Source organism: Pteronotus mesoamericanus, unplaced genomic scaffold, assembly GCF_021234165.1.
Source record: "Pteronotus mesoamericanus isolate MK-2021 breed Mesoamerican mustached bat unplaced genomic scaffold, CSHL_Meso_final scaffold_705, whole genome shotgun sequence".
Classification (NCBI taxonomy): domain Eukaryota; kingdom Metazoa; phylum Chordata; class Mammalia; order Chiroptera; family Mormoopidae; genus Pteronotus; species Pteronotus mesoamericanus.
The window spans coordinates 3979786-4001841 of record NW_026555326.1 but is presented as its reverse complement, the minus strand read 5'-3'; the positions used below and the strand labels follow the sequence as shown (position 1 = coordinate 4001841).

General features: G+C 38.2%; 1 protein-coding gene and 1 pseudogene across 7 annotated transcripts in view; both read left to right on the top strand.

Moving 5' to 3' along the window:
* Positions 1-2588: 2588 nt before the first annotated feature.
* Positions 2589-22056, top strand: part of CD55 (CD55 molecule (Cromer blood group)) — a 32868-nt gene continuing 13400 nt past the window's right edge. For 4 of the 7 annotated variants that reach the window (XR_008528270.1, XM_054563482.1, XM_054563485.1 and 1 more), the window contains exons 1-6: positions 2589-2823; positions 3550-3732; positions 5000-5191; positions 5577-5676; positions 8619-8704; positions 11321-12109. Coding sequence is in view for 6 of the 7 variants with exons in the window: in XM_054563482.1 (XP_054419457.1) it covers positions 2718-2823; positions 3550-3732; positions 5000-5191; positions 5577-5676; positions 8619-8704; positions 11321-12109 (1456 nt within the window). In the remaining variant the exon portion in view is untranslated. The remainder of the gene's footprint in view (positions 2824-3549; positions 3733-4999; positions 5192-5576; positions 5677-8618; positions 8705-11320; positions 12110-22056) is intronic. The other 3 variants (XM_054563487.1, XM_054563483.1, XM_054563486.1) reach the window with 3 other exon arrangements.
* LOC129062484 (uncharacterized) lies at positions 9154-9249 on the top strand (annotated as a pseudogene).

Sequence of the window (22056 nt, the reverse complement as noted above, 5' to 3'; positions counted from 1 at the left end):
AATGCTGAAATTTTGAGGGTGGCCATAAGTGTTACTAAAGAGTCCACCGAGTTATTTTTCATAATAGTTCCTTTTAAAAAATATTATCAAGAACTATGTACTTTGGAAGGTGAATGCTTAGAGCACTGAGTGTAGCTGAGCTGGGTGACCAAGATAATTTTTTTGACACTTTGCAGAGCTCATTGTTTTCTCTGGATTAAAAAAAAAAAGCTATTACATTCACTTAATAAATACCTCTAACAGGCATCAAAGTTGTCTCCTGACAGCTCCATAACTGATCTTGACTTTCAGCTCTTTTTGATGATACTGCTTTTCCTTTCACAGCAATTCTTTGAGCTCAAGCAGAAACAAAGACTACCTGCCCATAAGGGCTTGGCAGAAGGGCGTGGTTGTTGGGGGCCACTCTGAGTGATATCGGGGACTGTAGTCCTTCACAAGCGGGGGCCTGGGAGAGGCTCCGTTAGTCTTGGCCAGAAAACTGGTAATGCGGTTGATAGGCCGGACCCGATAACAGCTCCGAGGGCCCCCGGGGGAAATCAGGCGTAGGAGTAAATTATATTCTTTGAAGCATGCTCTGTTTCTCCCTCAAGCTCTGTTATTCTCACACCAGACAACCAGCTCACACTGGGAAGGAAATTTATGTTCATCTACCCTGATCCAAAACCTGTTTGGCACTCTTATATTTACTCATCTTGGACCCATGCAAATCGGTGTGTTCCTGTCCTTTGTCTTCTTCAAACATCACCTACACTCTGTACTCTTAAGTTTCTGATGTAATTAGATTACCTATAGATTCCTGCTACCTGGCCCCCACTGCTAATCCTCTCAGTAAAAGCCATTGAGCATGGGGGCTCCGGGCATTCCCCGCTAGAGGGAATCACCTTCCCCTTTCCTTGACAGGCAAATGGTGTATGGAATGATTCTTCCATCCGCAACACATCTGGGGACTTCGTGGGCCAGAGCCCCCCATATGTAGTAGGTTAAGGACATGAGAGTCTCTTAAGGGAAATAAATAAAGACTTGGTATCACTTCTAAAACACTACTGGGCCCTGAAAAGTTTTGTGTTTTTATATCAAATATGAGAGTAAAAGTAAGGTGGTTTAATATAACATATGAGAGCCACACTGGATAATTTAAAAAGCCCATGTTCTAGAGTCTGTAATATTTTAATACTGGTCGGTTATTAAGAAAGATCAGGAGTTCCTTTTCTGGAATCCCTGCAGGATTGGTCCCAGGATCGGTTACACAGGGCGCTTGTCTGGTAGAGCAAACATGAGTCAAAGGAAACGCTATTGTTGAAAACCGATGTTTTCCTCTTTATAAAGCTCACAACCACCTATACAAAGTGATCAAAAAGCATTTTGGAAAGAATATCGCAACAGAACACAATTACCCTCACAGTCCATGCACTAAGGCATAATTTCAAGACAGGGATTTCACTTAACCAGGTACGCTGTTTAAGGGCCAGATAGGAAAGCTATGCTAGGACTGTGCTCACTAGACTCGGGTCAATTACTGAAGGGAAACAATTTCTAGGGATTACTCTCTGTGAATGTGAGCGTCTGGCCTTTCCATCCATGTCCTTTAGTGTTGTTGACAGGCTCAGTGCTGGGCTGTGTGGACCTTTACTCTGACCAGGACCGTGTACATCTGTTGTTCTCCACAGTGTTATTACTTACCTAGAGCACTTCAAATAAATTGGATGTCCCTGTCCCATTTCCAGAAAGTCTAGTTTAACTTGTCTGAGGTGCCTGGAGCATTTTGATTTTTACAAAGCTTCTTGTGTGATTCTAATGTGTGGCTAGCCACGGAAAACACTGGAATATATTTATAAAGTCCTTCTAGCAGACCTTGTTCTTTAAATCTACTACCCTATCATTTATCTTTCTGGCACCTGGTTTTTGTTTTGTCATATTTCTTTCCACCCAACACACTATGAATATCACATAGCAGTCAGACTAGAATAGTCCCAAAGTGGAATTCAAGAGGTGCCCTTGGTAGATAAGGAGAACCCTAGCCAAGAAGGCGAAGAAAGTGATTCCCACCCAAACCTCGTATGGACAACTCCCTGGGGTATTGCTCCACCTGCTTCTAGGGGCGTTTGGCACAGAGCGTTCCCCATCCTCTTGTTGGCATTTGGCAGGATTTCTAGTTGAAGGCACCACGTCCTTGGGTGGGCACCATTTCTCAGCCCCAAGCTTCGGAGGCCACAGCTCCTGCCGCTTAGCTTTGCAGCACCAAGGGCACTTCAGGTCCTCCTAAAGTAATCCCCTTCAGATTCCTGGGGAGCCAAGCGTGGCCACGTGAAACACCCCTCTCTCCTCTGTTCCCCCTAATTCTTTGTTTTACTTAGAAAGCAGATATTTAGATTTCCAGGTGGCAGCTCGTTGCAGGCCCCACTGTAAGAAAGAAAAGTCCCAGCGTCCGGTGCCAAAGAGCTTGTTTCCCTTCCTACCCAGGACCCTTCCTACCTAGTCAAGGATCCGTGAGGCCAGTAACCCTAGAGCCCCAGCCCCTGCCCCGCCCACATCTGGTGCTAGCAAACTCCCTTCGCCCCACCCTTTGGTGATTCAGAGCCCTGGAACCACCCAAGTCGTTAATTTAAATTAATTTGCAGAACAGCTAGGCTCAGCTGCTATTTACAGCTGTTTGACCTAGACACCCTGATCTTGCTGCGGAGGCCGCGGAGCGCCAGCGCCGGCCCCTGTCCCGCGCCATGAGTCCTGCCTGGCGGGGCGTCCCCGCAGCGCTGCGCCTCCTCGGAGGGCTGCCTCTGCTGCTGCTGCTGCTGCTGCTGCTGCTGTGTCCACACGCTTCTTGGGGTGAGTGGGGCCCGGGACCCCGCCCCGCCGGGCGAACCCCTAGGCTGTGCGGAAGGGGCTGCGTTAGTCTCCATGTCAACCGAGAAGTCTGGGGACCTGGTGAGGGGTGGGATGTGGGCATCGGTAGTCATTCCCCTTAACTTCCGCCTTTAAGGCTCAGAGCTCCTACTGTCCCCATCCCGTGGGACAAGATGAGGCTGTCAGCTGCTCACTAGCAATTAGGGGTCTTGCTGTGCTGGACCCCAGCTGGCCTGGCTTTAGGGGTGAGGCGTGGAGAGTGGAGGAAACAGAGCTGAATTGGTGGAGCCCCCCAACATAGGGAAGCAGAAAGGCAGGGCTTGAATTGAGTGACTTGTCAAATCCCCAGCATCTCTTTTAGAGTGGGAAGCCTTCCACTCTCGCCCCAAAGGGAATCCAGTCGTGTGCAGCACCTGGAGCTACAAATTTACAGTCTCCGTCTGTAACGTTCCAAGGGGCTGTCTGTCTTTATTGCATGCTTAGCAACAACAGTATCTACGTGGATATAAAGACTAAACCACTTTATTGACAAGACAGGAAGCCTAGCAAGTTCTTGGTATGTCAGTTCGGTACTGGATGGAAATATCCATGTGCATCAAAAGCCATTGCTGCTTCCTTTATTGCCTTGGGAAAGGAATGTTTCTATAAGTGATTCCTTCAGTTCCATTCCCTCTCTCTGTCTCTGTCTCTGTCTCTCTCTCTCTTTAGGTGACTGCAAGTTTCCCCCAAAGATGCCTAATGCTCAAGCAGCATTGGAAGGTGTTACAAATTTTCCTGAAGGAAAGTTAGTAACGTACAAATGCAATCAAGGGTTTGTTAAAATTCCTGGCAAGCCAGACTCAGTGATCTGTTTTCAGGGCGAATGGTCAGAGATTGAAGAATTTTGTAATCGTAAGTTCTTTATTTCTTTTTGGAAAAGTTATGGGAATGGAATGTATCTTGTTAAGTTAAAATTTATCAGTCTTTGGAGTGACTGGTAATTGATTGTTTTCTAGCTTTATAAACCCCAGGGTACACCTGTTGGCACTTCACACTCCAGCTAATTGATGGCATTACTTCTGGGAATTGGTCCTGCTTCTCCATTAACACTCCCTCTACACCCCTTTACACTGTACCTTCTGAACTAAGAGAAAATAAACAATAGGTACTGTTGTTTTTTAGGGAATAAGTTACATATGAACATGTTTGACAATTATGTTGAGACACATATCCTCAAACGCTATGCATAGCCCTCTATTAGCTTTGACATATACAAGTAGGTATAAACAACAAGTATTTTTAGAGACCAGGTGTGATATGGACTTTAGTGTTTTTTAACCTTTCTGTGATAGAAGGTAGGAGGTTGAAGTCTGTAAGCCTTTGCACATGTATCAGGCTGCAGTTTATAAGCCTATATATATTACTTCATCTAATCCACCAGACAACTACAGGAGTTAAATGGGGACTCATCCTCATTTTCCAATTGAGGAAATGGGCCCAAGGGAGTTAAATAACTTCCTTGAGATCAGCTTTTATGCACAAGAGCCAGGATTCAAACTTGAGTTTTTTAGCTATAAATTCAAAGCCCTTTCCACTATTCTGTGCCTCTAATAAGTTCATACTTGCCTAGGTGCTTAAAATTTTAAAATACTTTAATGTACACATTGGCTCGTCTAATCCTTGTCCCAATGGGTTGTTGTGAAATTAAATGAATTGATATGTGTAAAACATTTAGAAGTGTTCCATAAACAGTAGTCATTATTGTTACTATTGTTGTTGTCCGGGACATTAGCCCAGGGGTCTGGGATTATTGGTTCTCATTTACCCCTGTGCTGCATGGGACAGGGTAAGGGAACTGGCATGTATTGAGTCAGTGAGAGAACTGTGCCAGGCAACTTAAATGGTTATAGTTTTTTCAAATTGCATTCATAGTGATATCTATGTACCAAATCTACTTTACAGGCCACTAATAATTAGGAAATGAAAGCATATATTTGAATATATTCTTGATACACTATAAATGTCATGTTGATAGTAATATAGTTAAATACCAAATATGTGCAAAGAAGCACAGAAAAGGGAGGGATGGAAGGACTAGGTAATTTCAAATAATTAAATAAAAATTATAAAATAAAGTAATATTACTTTTTCTTGTTCTTGTTTTTGTTAATACTTTCAGGTAGCTGTGATGCCCCAACCGGGCTAAGATTTGCATCTGTCAAATACCCTTATAACAGACAAAGTTATTTCCCAATGGGTTCCGTTGTGGAATACGAGTGTCGTAAGGGCTACATAAGACATAATTCCCTACCAGGGACTGTAACTTGCCTTCAGAATTTTACATGGTCCAAAGCAAATGAATTTTGTAAAAGTAAGTATAATTTTAAAGAGATTCTTAATTTTATGGTATTTGGGCAAGTGGTATTTCATTCTTTATTTATACAGGAAGTCTATGTGTGCATATTATTATTTAGAATGATTCTTCAAAGCAACGTTGAGTAATATTATTTTAAATTAGGCAAACTAAATACTTGCGAGATCAGAACATTAATTTACTTAAAGGTTTCACATTTAATTAGTTTAAAGCCACCTTGAATGAAATGAAATAAGTATGTATTCTAAATATGTTGCATTTTTGAAACATAAAATGTATGATTTAAGCAGCCTAAAGTAAAGAGGTTGTCAGTGGTTCAAATGGTGAATTTTCATAGATGTGTCAAAAGTTCAATGAAAAAAAAACTTGTATTGTCTTCTAGAAAAATCATGTCCTGATCCTGGAGTAATAATAAATGGTCATGTCATTATAACAACTGACATATTATTTGGTGCATCCATCACCTTCTCATGTGATACAGGGTAAGGTTTTCCATACTAAACACTCTATAGTTAACAAATGAAAAAGCAAATTAAGATTTCATGTGAAAAGTTTTAGATCTGTGGCAAGTGTTTACAAGCCATTAGCAATAAAACAATCCGTCTGTTCAAAGATTTTATCATGAGCATATCACAGTTAAATTTAGTAAAGTAGGCTGAGAAAAGATCTTACACCACCAAATTTTCTAAATTTTGAGATTTCAGTACATATGTGATACAGGATAAAATTTTAATTGTGATTAGTAAAGTAAAAATCCTTATAATGTGTTGATGATATTTGCAGAAATTAAATCCAAGTGTTAAATGAAACCAGTTTTTAATTTACCTAAATAATAAATTTGCATATTTTTTCTATATGCAAACAACCTGTTATAAAATATCATAGGTTAAAAACATTTATTCCTGGTGTGAAAATATCATCTGACCTAAGGTCTTTTCTAAGTTGTCTACGTAGAGAATAGGAACTCACTCATTGAGTATTATCAGTGTCTCAGACATTGCTGAAAACTTTATATGGACTTTGTCATTTAAAATCTGAAAATTGAATTACAATATTTTACTTTGTATGTGTACCCATTTTTTTAAAAATAAAAACACTAGTATAGTATCACTTATTTCCTGTACTAAACGCAGATGTTTGGATCATTAATATCAAATCTGGGAGTACTTTGAACCCTTTAAATATAAGTGTGTTCTATTATTCTATGAAGCCTGTATTGATATTTTGGAACTCAGAACTCAAGCATCTATATCATTTTATTTTTATTTTTAAGTATATTTTATTGATTATGCTATTGTAGTTGTCCCATTTTTTTCTTCCCTTTATCCCCCTCTGCCCTGCTCCCCCCTCCCTCTAGCATTCCACCCTCTTAGTTCATGTCCATGGATTGTACATATAAGTTCTTTGGCCTCTCTATTCCGTATACTATTCTTAACCTCCCCCTGTCTATTTGGTGCCTACCAATTGTGTTTCTTAACCTCTTTACCTTTTACCACCATTCTTCCCCTGCCCCCCTCCACTGATAACCCTCCATGTGATCTCCATTTCTGTGATTCTCTTCCTGTTCTAGTTGTTCGCTTAGTTTGTTTATGTTTTTTAGGTTCAGTTGTTGATAGTTGTGAGTTTGTTGTCATTTTACTGTTCATAGTTTTGACGTTTTTTTCCTCAGATAAGTCCCTTTAATATTACACATACTAAGGGCTTGATGATGATAAATTCCTTTAACTTTATCTTTTCTGGGAAGCACTTTATCTGCCATTCCATTCTAAATGATAATTTTGCTGGATAGGGTAATCTAGGTTGTAGGTCCTTGCTTTTCATGACCTTGAATACTTCTTTCCAGCCCCTTCTTGCTTATAAGGTTTCTTTTGAGAAATCAGCTGATAGTCTTAAGGGGAATGCTTTGTAGGGAACTCTCTCCTTTTCTCTTGCTGCTTTTAAGGTTCTCTCCTTATCTTTAATTTTGGGTGATTTAATTATGGTGTGTCTTGGTGTGTTCTCAGATTCAGCTTCTTTGGGACTCTGAGCTTCTTGGACTTGCATGTCTAGTTCCTTCACCAGATCGGGGAAGTTTTCCTTCATTATTTTTTCAAATAAGTTTTCAATTTCTTGCTCTTCCTCCACTCCTTCTGGCACCCCTAGGATTCGGATGTTGGAACATTTAAAGTTGTCCCTGAGTTCCTAAGCCTCTCCGCATTTTTTTTTTTTTTTTTTTTTGAATTCATGTTTCTTCATTCTATTCTGGTTGAATGCTTTTTTCTTCCTTCTATTCCAAATCATTGATCTGAGTTCTGGTTTCCTTCCTTTCACTGTTGGTTCCCTGTATATTTTTCCTTATTTCACTTTGTATAGTCTTCACTTCTTCCTTTATTTTGCAACTGTAGTCAGTCATTTCTGTGAGCATCCTGATTAGCAGTGTTTTGAACGGTGCATCTGATAGGTTAGTTATCTCTTCATTACTTAGTTCTATTTTTAGGAGATTTGATCTGTTCTTTCATTTGGGCCATATTTCTTTATCTCTGTGCACCTGTTACATTGGAAGGGGAAGAGGCTTAGGTATTCTCTAGGGCAGGGCAACCCACTTGTCTGGGTTGTAGCACTGTATGTGGGGGAGGGGTCAGAGAGGGAACAATGCCATTTGCTTGGCTCTTGACCTGTTTTTAGTCACTTCCCCTGCTACCTACAAGCAGATTGTGCCCTTTAAGGTGCTGATTCCCAGGTGGATGGGCTTAAGTACATTCTGGGGTCCCCTGGGCCCCTTCAACAGACTCTCTTGTGAGACTGGGAGTTTCTCCCTCCACTGTAACCCCCACAGCTTTTTATAGCCAGAGGATTTGAGAGCTTTAGTTTTCTGCAATGGAACCCTGGGTTGTGAGGTCTGTCTCGCTCCCTAGTTGTTCCTCCCAGCTTTTCTGCACTCAAATGTGGGACTGCCTGGTACCACAGCCACCACCTTGTCCTGCCCCAGCTTCCCATCTCAGCCCCTTCTACCAGTCTGGATGAATGTTTCTTCTTTAACTCCTCGGTTGTTGGACTTCCATATAGTTCGATTTTCTGGCAGTTCTGGTGGTTTTTAGTTTATAACTTGGTTGTTATCCTTCTTTTGTTTGTGTGAGGAAGCAAAGAATATCTACCTATGCCTCCATCTTGGCCAGAAGCCCCAAGTATCTATATCATTTTAAAATGATTTAAAATGCTTTAATGTTTTTAACATGTACTCCACCCAAATAAGATATGTTTCACGTGTCTTATATTTTTTTATCCTTTGGATCACTTTTTAAAAATTTTTTCTTTTTCTTTAAACTGCCATACAAATGTTTAGTAACTATTGTTTTGTCTCCACCTACTGGTATAGTACATATTTTAAGATGATATTCTGGAGAATTTAAGAGAACTCACCTTTTTTTCTCCCCTCATTGTTTAGGTACGACTTAGTTGGTATAGCTTCTAGTTACTGTATTGTTAAAGGAGATAATGTTGACTGGAGTAGTCCATTGCCAGAGTGCAAAGGTAAGACTGAAAGAGTTGAAACACACTCATGTTATGGGGCTGACAAATTATTTTCTGCACATTAAGAATTGTTCACAGTAAACATTTGTAGTACCCTCATCTTCTAATATGTGTCTTAACTAATTTAAAAACTTTTATTTATAATACACCTTAATTTATTAGCTTTGGAGATAAAAGATTAAAAACAAACTAAAATTTGTGTTGTGTTTGGTCATTTATTATCTTGTCATTTTCTCTAACAGTCAAGTAAAATAGATATGGAAGTGTCTGGTCTAAGATCCAGGCTTACTCAAATAGGTGCCCCCCTCTCGCACTGTGAGGGGCCTCTGATGCATGTAAATTCAGTCTACACACTCAAGTGCCCTATGACCCTTATCCCCACTCCACTGAACTTTGGGCTAGAGGTATTCACATCAGCAGTGTAGACCATCCTCAAGAATATGGACCATGTGATCCTTTCAGCAGCACTAATACTAAAACTGGAACAATACAGAGGAGATTAGCATAAAGATGACATGAAAATTTGTGAAGCATTGCATATTTTTAAAAAAGGGGTGACCTTGGCTGGTGTGGTTCAGTGGGTTGAGCACCAGATTGTGAACTGAAAGGTTGCCAGTTTACCGATTTGAAACCTGGTCAAGGCACATGCCTGTGTTGTGGGCAAAGTCCCCATTTGGGGATGTGGGAGAAGCAACTGATTGATGTTTCTCTCCCTCTCTTTCTCTTTCTCCTCCCCTATCTCTAAAAGAGAAATTAAAAAAGAAAGAAAGAATAAATGAAAGCAAAGAAAAAAGAGTGTGGACCAGGAGGAAGGAATTTATCAGGACTTGAAAGGGGTATTGGCACAGAAATTCTGGGTGCCAGTCCCTAAAGCAGGATTTAGAATGGGGTGGGAGAGGAGCTCTCAGGGAGCACATTGCTTCAGCCCTGCAGATACCCATCCAGTAGAGAGAGGCATAGACCAAGGAGGGCCAGAGCATAGCCTTTTTAACATTCATTTCTCAGGGAGTCCATAGAATCTCTGAAGCCCATATATTGACATAAGGATAAAAATATAACTATGTAAATTGATTAGCTTTGCATTCAAGCCACTCCATTCTCTTTGGTCATATTTTACTTTACAGTACAATAAATAGGATGAAGACTTTAGTACCTTATATATTATAGGCTGCTTATATACATAAGAGTTGTTTTGCCCTTGAATTATGCCATCGTCAATTTCCAGTGCCTCTGGACAAAAATCTCTTTGAAAAAATTTTAACACATTTTAAATTAATAAAACTGGCAAGATATTTTTACAGATAAGTAAAACCAAAATAAGTTGAATATTTTATATTAAAAATTAAAATCTGTCATTTTTCTAAATTAAACATTATCAATGAGGGAAGCCTATAAATATCTATTAAATAATGGGTAGTATATTTGGAGCTCTGGATACATTGTAAAACATAAGTGTTAACTTTGAGACCAACTTAGATATACAGTCATGTGTAGCTTAACAATGAGCACATAACCTGAGAAATGTGTACTTAGGCCATTTCGTTGCTGTCACGTATCATAGAGTGACACACAAACATAGATGGTATAGCCCACTGCCCACATAGGCTCCTTTATAATGCTATGCAGCCCTCATTGTGTGTGCAGTCCATGACTGACTGAAATGTGACTATGCAGCTAGTGGTGCTGCGAGTGATAGCGCTGGGTGATATAGCATGTTTCTTCAGGGACAGACACTGAGTGAAATAACTTTCCTACATTATCTCCCTTATTCCTCACAGTAATGTTATAAAATCTGCTCTGTTTATATGCTCACTCTATAGGTGAGAAAACTGAAGTGGAGAGGGATTAGAGACCTTGGTCTTTAGGATGCGGTGGAACAGGCCCCAGCACTACGCAGAACTGCCAGGAGGGGAGGTTGTATAAGCAACCCAAAGTCAAACGGGCCTGGGGACCTGTCACCATACCAGGTCGTTACGTGTGATTCTCAGAATAAGATCTTAACTGAAGTTGCACTTTAGACATTTGTTAGCTCACCTAAAATCCAAAAGGAACTCAACTAGTGTTTGTAAAGTTGATAAACAGCACGAGAGGAGAAAAAGGGAGTAATTTCATTCTGACTTGATTACTTAAAAAAAGAAGTGAAATAAAATAAGTTTCTGAGGTCACTAACATATCCTGAAAGGTGTGGGAACCAAAACTCTGTGGAGATCTCTGTTGTGATTATGTCTGTTGTCCAGCGTTTGCATCCTGCTGTTCTTTGGTCTTGGCATGAGCAAAGGAAGACACTTTTTGAGGGAAAATATCTTTATTTGGGGTGTGTCACAGAATGAGATCACGGCTAACTCTGACTTTGGCTTTCCTTCTTCACACAGAAAGCAGTTCAATCATCTCAGTTCTACTTGGTGCATTTAGTTGCCTGTAGGTATAATTTATATTGAGGCAAAATCAGTGTAGCACTTCAGTTTCCTTGGGGAATGCACAAACAAGGCTTGGCTTCCTAAATGTCACATTTAGGTGTCTGTTGGGGGTAGAAGAAGAGTCATTAAGCAAGCAATTGGTTTCTAAATCTGAACAGCATTATTCAGCTAATTTTTAAATGACATTTTTGCTCCACAGAAAGTTCTCCAATTTCCAAGGTCACACCCACTCCTCAGAAACCCACCACAGTGGATGTTCCAGGTACTAAAGCACCATCAACTCCTCAGAAACCCACCACAGTGGATGTTCCAGGTACTAAAGCACCATCAACTCCTCAGAAACCCACCACAGTAAACTTCTCAACTACAGAAGCTGCTTCAGCTCCTCAGGAACTCACCACTGTAAATATTCCAGCTACAGAATTCCCCTCATCTCCTCCGAAACCCATCACAGCAAATGTTCCAGCTATAGAAGCCATATCAACTCCTCAGAAACCCACTAAAATAAATTCTTCAGCTACAAAAACCCTACTAATTCTGCAGGATTCTACCTTACATGATCTAACTGTTTCTCAGAAACACACCTCAAATATTTCAGTTATGGAAACCCCATCAACTCCTAAGAAACCCATCACAGCAAATGATTCAGTCACAATAGCCAAAGTATCCCCTGTATCAAATGCTCTGTCTACAAACAACCTGCCAGCAGCCCAGACTCCCATGATGGCAAATTCTTCTGCTATACAAGCCACACCCAAAACCCAAAGACTCACAACAAAAAAAGCTTCATTTACACAGCATGTTCCAGTAACACAAAAATTCACTGCTGTACATGCTCCAGTGATTAAGAGCCTCCACACAACACAAGGACTGACCTCTGCTCATATTTCAGCAACACAGACTCACAGGACAACCATACCTGTTCGCGCGACAACGACACGTTTTCATGGAAGAAGCACGCCTAAAGGAAAAGGAACCCCTTCTTCAGGTGAGCTGATGCTCTTCAGGTTTTTGAGTATGGATCTCGTGTTATGGCGGGAATTTGACCTTAGCCAGGATAACACAATTAAGTAGTCTGTGATTTATTGCAGCCAGAGCTTTTATTCCTACTTACATTCTGGACTTTCCTCATAGGCAGACTTGGATTGCGGAAGGACAAATCTTAAAAAAAAAAAAAAAAAAATCACTTTTGTAGTACTGTAGAAAAAGATTTGGCCCCATACAAACAATGGTAAATTAAGGTTGGCAAAGAAATTCTGTTTTTTATATTAGCTGTAGAGAGTCATTGAATTCTTTACGACCCTTCAAAGAACCAAATACATGCCATACTTCAAGTTGATTTCTGGGCCTGGTTTGTTGGCAGACACCCACCTCTCAAGCACGCTAAAGGATCTCGCCAGGTTCCCTGGAGTTGCTTCTTTGGTAAAGCATCTCAACAGTGCCTTCTATGTAATTGAACACACATGGTGGTGGTTGTTTTTTTTTTTTAAATAGTTCATATCACTACAGGGCTCTTTAAACAAAGGCACTTGTTGTAAAAGGGGAATAAAATATGCTGTAGACTTTGGAAATATCTGTTGAATCAATAAAGAAACCCCTCTTACTAATTAATGCTTCTTCAGACCACCAGGATGTCTCCTTATCTTACAGCTTGCCCAATGTACAGCCTTTCTTATAGAGATCTTTGTTCTCCAACAGAGATACGTATTTTGTTTTATTTTATTTTACTTTATTCCATAGAAAACCTCAGTAGAACTGGGGTAAGAGATGGTTTTTAAAAAATTATTTTAACATTTTTATTGAAGCCAATGCACATACAGGTAACTACAGAAAACATACATATGTGCCTCAGTAACTCTTCTAAAGCAAGTATTTGTGCAACCAATTCAAATGTCAAGAAGTAGAACATCAGCAGCCCTTCGGATTTGCCCCGTCCCTTTCCAGATGCTCTGCCCATCCTCAGACTTGTCAAGCCAGTGAGACTCGGGTTTCTGCTCCCTACACCATGTGGCTTAGGGATTTCCCTGGGCTGCATATATGCAAGTCTCATTGCATGCAGTTCTCTCTCTTGGCTTTGATCTGTTTCTGCTTGTGCTCATTAATTTGTTCTCCAGCATCTTCAAATCATTGTTATTGTTGTTTTTCAATATTTTGTCCAGATTTTGTAATTGCTATGTTGAAAACTGTTTTTCTATCACCCAGATAATTTTTGAAAACCTGAAACATTAGATATTATTGTTGAAGTTATCTTTGTATATTTCTTTATTCCATTAGGTAAAAAGCCAAATACAGATAAATACTCAAAATCTCACTCCATGCCCTGACTGGTGTGGCTCAGTGAGTTGGGTGTCATCCTGCAAACCGAAAAGGTTGCCAGTCAATTCTCGGTCAGGGCACATGCCTGGGTTGAGGGTTCAGCCCCCAGCTGGGGTCATGTGAGGGACAACCAATCCATGTTTCTCTTGCATATTGATGTTTCTCTCCCTTCCTCTCTCTCTAAAAATAAATAAAGTCCTTTTAAAAAAAACCTCACTCCATTTAGTTCCTCTCTTTAACTGGGGATCTTCAATTTCTGCCTGATTTAGGTCACTCTTGAATGGCATTAAATAATTGTATTTTTAAAATAGTTTAAATGACCATATTTTGATAATGATTTAATGCATTTCATAATCATTAGCTTGAAGCTTATTTGTCAGTATCCAGGTATTTTTAAGAATTTAACCATGACAGATGTTATTGCTAGAGTTCCCTCGAACATTTCTCCACTCCCATTTCTCTCACCCTGATCAATTAAGGGTGAGATTGCTGTGCAAACTTTCTTTGTTTTCATTCTTATATTACATGTATTTATCTGTAAGTAGTACATAGTATTGTTTTGTATACCTTTTATAATTTACATAAACAGTATGTTATAGTTTCCTTATCTAAGGTGACTTTTCTCACTCAACATTGATTTAGTGGCTTATATTAATACAATGGTTCATTTAGATTTAGTTAATTAATTTTAACACATGTATGTGGTTACTGACTCCTTAAATTTTTATGACATCTCTGGACCTAAAAGTTTTAGGTTGAATATACTCAATTTTTATATAAATTTTTTAATATACCCAAACTGCATATTTGTTGTAGAGCTAACTTTGTTGAAATATTTTTCTGCAAAAAATACATGATAAATTAACAATTTTAAATTAAACTTGAATCAATTATTAAGATAAAAATTAAACTAATTTTCAAATCAAATTTTATTTTGGGGGTTAAATGTTATTTTCTAATTACAGTTGACATTTAATATTATTCTATATTAGTTTCTGCTGTATTGCACAGTGGTTAGACAATCATGTAATTTACAAAGGGATTCCCCTGATATCTCAAGCACGGACCTGGCACCATACTTATTATTACAGTATTATTGACTATGTTTCCTATGCCGTGCTTTCCATTCCTATGACTATCAATTTGTACCTCTTAATCTCTTCACCTTTTTCACCCAGTTGCTCAAGCTCTGACCTCTCTGGCAACCATCAGTTTGTTCTCTCTCTGTGTCTATTTCTATTCTGTTTGTTCATTTATTTTGTTTTTTAGATTCTTCCTGTAAGTGAAATCACATGGTATCTGTCTTTCTTTGGCTGACTTATTTCACTCAGCATAATAGCCTCTAGGTCCTTCCATGCTGTTGCAAATGGTAGGTTTTCATTTATTTTTATGATCAAGTAATATTCAATTGTATATAGGTATCACTACTTTTTTGGCTACTTGTCTACTGATGTGCACTTGGGTTGCTTTCATATCTTGGCTATTGTAAATAATGCTGCAATGAACATAGGTGTGCGTATATTTTTTCAATTTAGTTTTTTTGAATTTATTCAGATATATACCCAAAACTGGAATCAATGAGTCATAATGCAGTTCTATTTTTAATTTTTTGAGAAACATCAGTGCAATTTTCCATAGTGGCTGCACCCATTTGCATTTCCTCCAACAGTGCACCAAGGTTCTCCACATCCTTGTCAACACTTGTTTGTTGATTTATTGATGATAGCTTTTCTGAGAGATATGAGCTTTTAATTTACATTTCTCTGATAATTGCTGATTATGAGCATCTTTTCTTCTGTCCATTGGCCATCTGTATGCCCTCTTTGGAAAAGTGTATTTTAAGGTCCTCTGCCCATTTTTAAATTGGATTGTATGGACTTTTTTTGATGTTGACTTATAAGAGTTCTTTATTAATTCTGGATATTAACCCCTTATCAGATGTATCCCTGGTAAATATCTTCTCTCATTTGTTTTGTTGATGGTTTCAAATGTTGTGCAAACCTTTTTAGTTTGATATAGTCCTATTTGTTTATTTTGTGTTTGTTTGTTTCCCTTGCTCAAGGATATGTATCAGAAAAGAATATTGCTGATAGAAATGTCAGTTTATTGCCTGTTTTCTCCTAGGAGTTTTTTGGTTTCAAGCCTTACAACTAAGACTTTATTTCCATTTTGTGTTTATTCTTGAATATGGTATAAAAAAGGGGTTTAATTTCTTTCTTTTTTGCATGTATCTGTCCATTTTTATCAATGCCGTTTATTGAATAGACCACTTTACCCCATTGTGTGTTCTTGTTTCCTTTCTCATATATTAGTTGACCATATAGGGTTTATTTCTGGGTCCTCTATTTTCCAACATTAATCTGTGTGTCTGCTTTTATTCTAGTACCATTCCGTTTTGATTCCTATAGCCTAGTAGTGTAGTTTGATACCAGGTAGCATGATACAACAAACGTTGTTCTTCTTTCTCAAGACTGTGGGTCCATATAAATTTTTGTATTATTTGTTCTAGTTCTAGTTCTGTGAAAATACACTGGTATATTGATAGGGAGTCAATTGACTCTATAGGTTGCTTTGGGTAGTATAAACAATGATATTAATTCTTCCTATCCATGAATAGTGCATATGCTTCCATTTATTTGTATCTTCTTCAATTTCTTTCATCATTCTCCTATAATTTTCTGAGTACAGGTTATTTATTCCTAGGTATTTTATTTATTTATTTTGATGCAACTGTAAATGGGATTGTTTTTCTAGTTTCTCTTTCTAATAGTTCATTATTGGTGTATAAAATGCAACTTATATGTGAATATGTATTTTGCATTCCACTACTTTCTTCATTTATCAGTGCTGGTATTTTTTTGGTGGAATCTTTAAGATTCTATGTATATAGTATCATGTCATCTGCAAATAATGACAGTTTTACTTCTTCCTTTTCAATTTTGATGCCTTTTAATTCTTCTTATGTTATTGCTGTGGCTAGGACTTCCAGTACTATATTGACTAAGAGTGGTGAAAGTGGACATCCCTGACTTTTTCCTGGTTTTAAGGAAATGCTTTTAGTTTTTCCCCATTTGTATGTGAGCTGTGGGTTGGTTATATATGGCCTTTATTACATTGAAGTATGTTTCCTCTATTCCCACTTGGCTGAGAGTTTGTATCATAAATGAGTGCTGATTTTTTTTCAAATGCATTTTATGCATGTATTGATATGATCATATGGTTCTTATACTTCATTTTATTTATGTGGTGTATTACAGTAATTGATTTGCAGATATTATACCAACCTTGCATCCCAGAAATAAATCCCACTTGATCATAGTATGTAATCATTTTTTGAATTTTTATTTATTGATTTTTACAGAGAGAGTGCAAGGGAGGGGGCTGAAAGAAAGGGAGAGATGAGGGGAAGAGAGAGAGAGAGAGAGACATCAATTTTTTGTTTAACCCATCTATGCATTCATTGGTTGATTCTTTTTTCTTTTTGAAATTTGGGAAAGATTTTTTTCTTATTGCTGCTCAAGTACAATTGTCTCCATTTTCTTGCCACCACTTTCCCCTGCTCCACCCAGCCCGACTTCCCACTCTCAATTATATAGTTTGGTGTCAGGGATTGTGATCCCTCTTACTTTGTTGTGTTTTTTTTTTCCTCAAAATTGCTGCAGCTTTTTGGGGTTGCTTATGCTTCCACATAAATTTTTGAAATGCTTATTTCTGTATCTGTGAAATATGTCATTGGTACTTTAATAGGGATTGTGTGGAATCTATAAATTGCTTTGAGTAGAACGGACATTTCGATGATATTAATTCTTCCAATCCATGAACTTGGAATATGCTTCTATTTATTTGTGCCTTCCTTAACTTCTTTCTTCAGCATTGTGTAGTTTTCTGAGTATGGGTCTTTTACCTCTTTGGTTAGGGTCATTCCTAGGTACTTTATTTTTCTTGTTGCTATAGGAAATGTGATTTTTTCCCCCTGATTTCTGCTTCTGATATTTCATTGCTGGTGTACAAACATGCCTTCAGTTTCTGAATATTGACTTTGTATCCCGCTATTTTGCCAAATTCACTTTTTAGGTCAAGTAGTTTTTTGGATAGAGTCTATGGAGTTTTCTGTGTACACTGTTATATCATCTGCAAACAATGATAGTTTTACTCCTTCCTTTTTGGATGCCTTTTATTTTTTTTTCTTGTCTGATCACTGTGGCTAGGACTTCTAATACTATGCTGAATAGAAGTGGTGAAAGCAGACATCCTGGTCTTGTTCCTGATCCTACTGGAAAAGCATTTAGTTTTTGCCCTTTGAATATGATGTTGACTGTAGGTTTTTCATATATGGACTTCATTATGTTGAAGTATGACCCCTGAGTGTTTTTATCATAAAAGAGTGCTGTACCTTATCAAATACTTTTTCTGCATCTATTGATATGATCATGTGATTTTTGTCTTTCCTTTTGTCTATGTGATGTATTATATTGATTAATCTGTAAACATTGAACCATCCTGGCATCCCTGGGATGAATCCCATTTGATCATGGTGGATGATCTTTTTAATGTATTGCTGGATGCAGTTTGCCAATATTTTTTTTAGGATTTTAGTGTCTATGTTCATCGTGATATTGGTCTGTAGTTTTCTTTCTTTGTTGTGTATTTATCTGGTTTTGGGATTAGGATGATGCTGGCCTCATAAAAAGAGTTTAAAAGTCTTCCGTCTTCTCAGATTTTTTGGAGTAAACTGCGAAGGATAGGGTTAGCTCTTAAATGTTTTGTAAAATTCTCCTGTGAATCTTTCTGGTCCAGGGTTTTTGTGTGCCAGAAGTTTTTTTTATTACTTCTTCAATTTCACCAGCTGTTATCAGTCTGTTCAGGCCTTCTGCTTCTTCTTCATTCAGTTTTGGAAGATTATATTTCCTAGAAATTTGTCCATTTCACTCAGGTTTTCTAACTCTTAGCATATGATTTTTTGTAATAATTTCTTACAATCCTTTGTATGTTGGTGGTATCAGCTGAAATTTCTCCTCTTTCATTTCTAATATTATTTATTTGGTTCCTTTCCCTTTTTTTCTTGATGAGTCCAGTTAAAGTCTTGTCAGTTTTGTTTATATTTCAAAGAACCATCTCCTGGATTCATTGATAATTTGAATTTTTCTCTTAGTCTCTATGTCATTAATTCTGCTCTGATCTTATTTCCTTCCTTCTATTCACTCTTAGCTTTGTTTTGTTGTTGTTCTTCCAGTTCCTGTAGATTTAGGGTTAGGTTTTTTATTTGAAATATTTCTGTCTTTTTTAGGTAGTCCTGAATTACTATGAACTTCCCTTCCAGGACTGCCTTCATTCTGTCCCATAGGTTTTGGAAGGTTATGTTGCTGTCTATCTTTCCGGAAGTCCTCCAAGATTTTTCTTATATATTTGGGTGCTCCTATATTGGATGCATATGTGTTTACAATATTTGTCTTCTTGATGGATTCTTTCCTTGAGTATTATGAAGTGTCCTTCTGTGTTTCTTTTTATGGTCTTTGTCTTGAGTCCATTTTATCTGATATAAGTATTGCTACACCAGTTTTTTTCCTGTCCATTTGCTTGGAATATTTTTTTCCAACCTTTCACTTTCAGTCTGTGTAGGTCTTTTGTTCTGAGGTGGGTCTCTTGTAGGCAGCACATGTGCAGGTCATGTTTTGTTGTCCATTCAACTACCCTGTGTCTTTTGATTGGTGTATTTAATCCATTTACATTTAAGGTTATAATGGACAGGTACTTATTCATTGCCATTTTACCACCCTTTTACCTGTGTTTTTCTGGCACTCTTTTTCTTATCTTCTTAAAGCAGTCCCTTTAGCACATCTTGCAGTGCTGCTTTGGTGGAGGTGTATTCTTTTAGCCTTTTTTTATTTGGGAAACTCCTTATTTCACCTTCCATTTTAACTGAGAACCTTTTTGGGTACAGTACTCTTGGTTGCAGGCCTTTGCTTTTCATTACTTGGAATATTTCTTGCCATTCCCTTCTGGCTTGTAGTGTTTCTTTTGAGAAGTCAGTTGATAGCTTACCAGGGCTTCCTTGTATATTACTTACTGTTTCTCCCTTGCTGCCTTTAAGATTCTCTCTTTGTCTTTGAATTTTGCCCCTTTATAATGTGTCTTGGAGTGGGTCTCTTTGGGTTCCTCTTGATTGGGACGTTCTGTGTTTGCTGGACTTGTGTGACTTTTTCTTTCCTCAAAATAGGGAAGTTTTCCATCATCACTTTTTCAAACAGGTTTTCTATCCTTTGCTCCTCTTCTTCTCCTTCTGGTATCCCTATTATATAGATGTTATTAAGTTTCAAGTTGTCCTGCATTTCCCTAAACACCTCTTCATTCTTTTTGAGTCTTTTTTCATTTTCTTGCTATATCTGGGAGTTTTTTTCTACCTTTTGTCCAGCTTGCTGACTCGATCCTCTGCTTTACCTAGCCTGCCTTTGATTCCTTCTACTATGTCCTTCAAGTCAGAAATTGTTTTCTTCATTTCATCTTGCCTCTTGTTGATAGTTTCTGTGTCATTTTTTCATGCTTATATAGTTTGCAATAAGTTCCTTGTAGCTTTCCTGTAGTTTTTGGTAATTTTCACTGAGCTCACTGAGCTTCCTTATAACCATTGTTTTGAACTCAATATCTGATAGTTGACTTGCTCTATTTGACTTAGCACTATCTGAGGGTTCCCCCTTTCCTTTAGATTGGGGGTTGTTTCTTTGTCTTCCCATTATTTGTGAGACTCTTCTTGTTTGTTTCTGCTTCTTAAAATGATCTGTTTTGTCTCCCTGACTTGGCAGTGTGATCTTCTATGGTAGGAGACCTATGACATTCAATGGCGCAGTCTTCTTGGGCTCCCAAACTTGATGCTCTTAGGATGCCCTTTATAACATTTTTGTTGGCTTCCTGGATGTAATTCGGTTTTGATTGTTATTTTGTCATTCTTTGGTGGGTCCTTCCCTCCAGCTGTTTGACCGAGGTTCACTCCTCTCACCACATAGCACAATATGCTATTGTGCAGGTGCTGCCAGAACAAAACTGCAAAGCCCAGGAAACAAACCCACACCTGCAAAAATAACTCCCTCCTTCAATCCCATTATCAACAGCAAATGAACCACTATTAATAAGGGTATAAAGAGATTAAGGCTATTATAAGAAAGGGAAGTGAATGTGAGATGACCTACTGAAAGAAAAATGATTTTGAGAGTACAGAGAGAGAGCACTAATAAAAGTTGGGATTCAGAACAATGCGAAGTGAGAAAGTAAAATTTACATCATGATGAAAAAGGGAATGAAGAAGACAGAATGTGCACAAACTTGATGGACAAGAAATGAATGTTAAAAAGCTATGCAGGAAAGAAAATATTGTAAATCACAGAGAAGACCACAGTGGAATTTCATCTTGGTAGCCTCTAGTATTTACCATTCTTTTTTCTTTCTGGATCTGCTTCTAGTGATGTCAGATGTTGATCCTATCTGCCCTTAGGCTGCCAGGGATTTACTGTCTGTGGCTTGTCTCTCTCAGTTGTTAGTCTAGTCACTCTGTACTCAGTTCTCTCCCCAAAGCCTCCATGTCCCCCACCTGTCCTCAAGTGTCTCTAGCCCATCTTTACCAGGGCTCTACTGCCTGTGGCTGACTCCTTTGATTGTTAATCTAGTCACTCTGCACTCAGCAGTAAAGCATAATCACCACACAGTACCTCCTGGGGTTGGCAGGCTGCTGCCACTTGGTGGGGAGTGGTCAGCCTGAGCAAGATGGCTGCTGCAGTATGGCAGATGAGTCAGCACCTGGACCCTGCCTGCTACTCTCTTATGTTCCCTGATGATGGGGGATCAAACCCACAACCTTGCAGTGGAGGAACAGTAGCCCAGACAACTGTGCTACCTCTCTGGGACTGTGATCTCTTTAATGTATTGCTGAATTTGGTTTGCTAATATTTTGTTAGGGATTTTTGTATCTATGTGCATCAGGGATATTGGCTTATAATTTTGTTTCCTTGTAATATCTTTATCTGCTTTTGAAATCAGGATAATGCTGCCTTCCTGACATGATCTTGGGATTCTTCTTTTCTCAAATGTTTTGAAATAGTTTGAGGACTCTAGGCACAAATTCTTTGAATCCTTGGTAGAATTCATCTGTGAAGACATCCAGTCCAGGACTTTTGTTTGTTGGCAGTTTCTTGAGTACTGCTTTTATTTCATTTCTTGTAATTGGTCTGTTCAGATTTTGTTTATTGTTTTCTTTATTTGGTCTTGGAAAACTGTGTGTTTGTAGGAATTTATTCATTTCTTCCAGATTGTCCAATGTTGGCATATAGTTATTTCTAGCATTTACTTATAAATCCTTTGTATTTCTATGGTGTCAGTTGGCATTTCTCCTCTTTTATTTCTGATTTTATTTATATGTGGTTTATTTCTCTTTTTTTCTTGATGAGTATGGTTAAAAGTTTATCAATCTTGTTTATTTTTTCAAAGAACCAGGTCTTAGTCGTGTTGATTTTTTTGTTTTGTTTATTTAGACTGTATTTTGTCTACCTCCACTCTGATGATTATTATTTCCTTTTTTACATTCACTTTGGATTTGTTGTTCTTTTTCTAGTTCCTTTAGGTGTAAAGTTA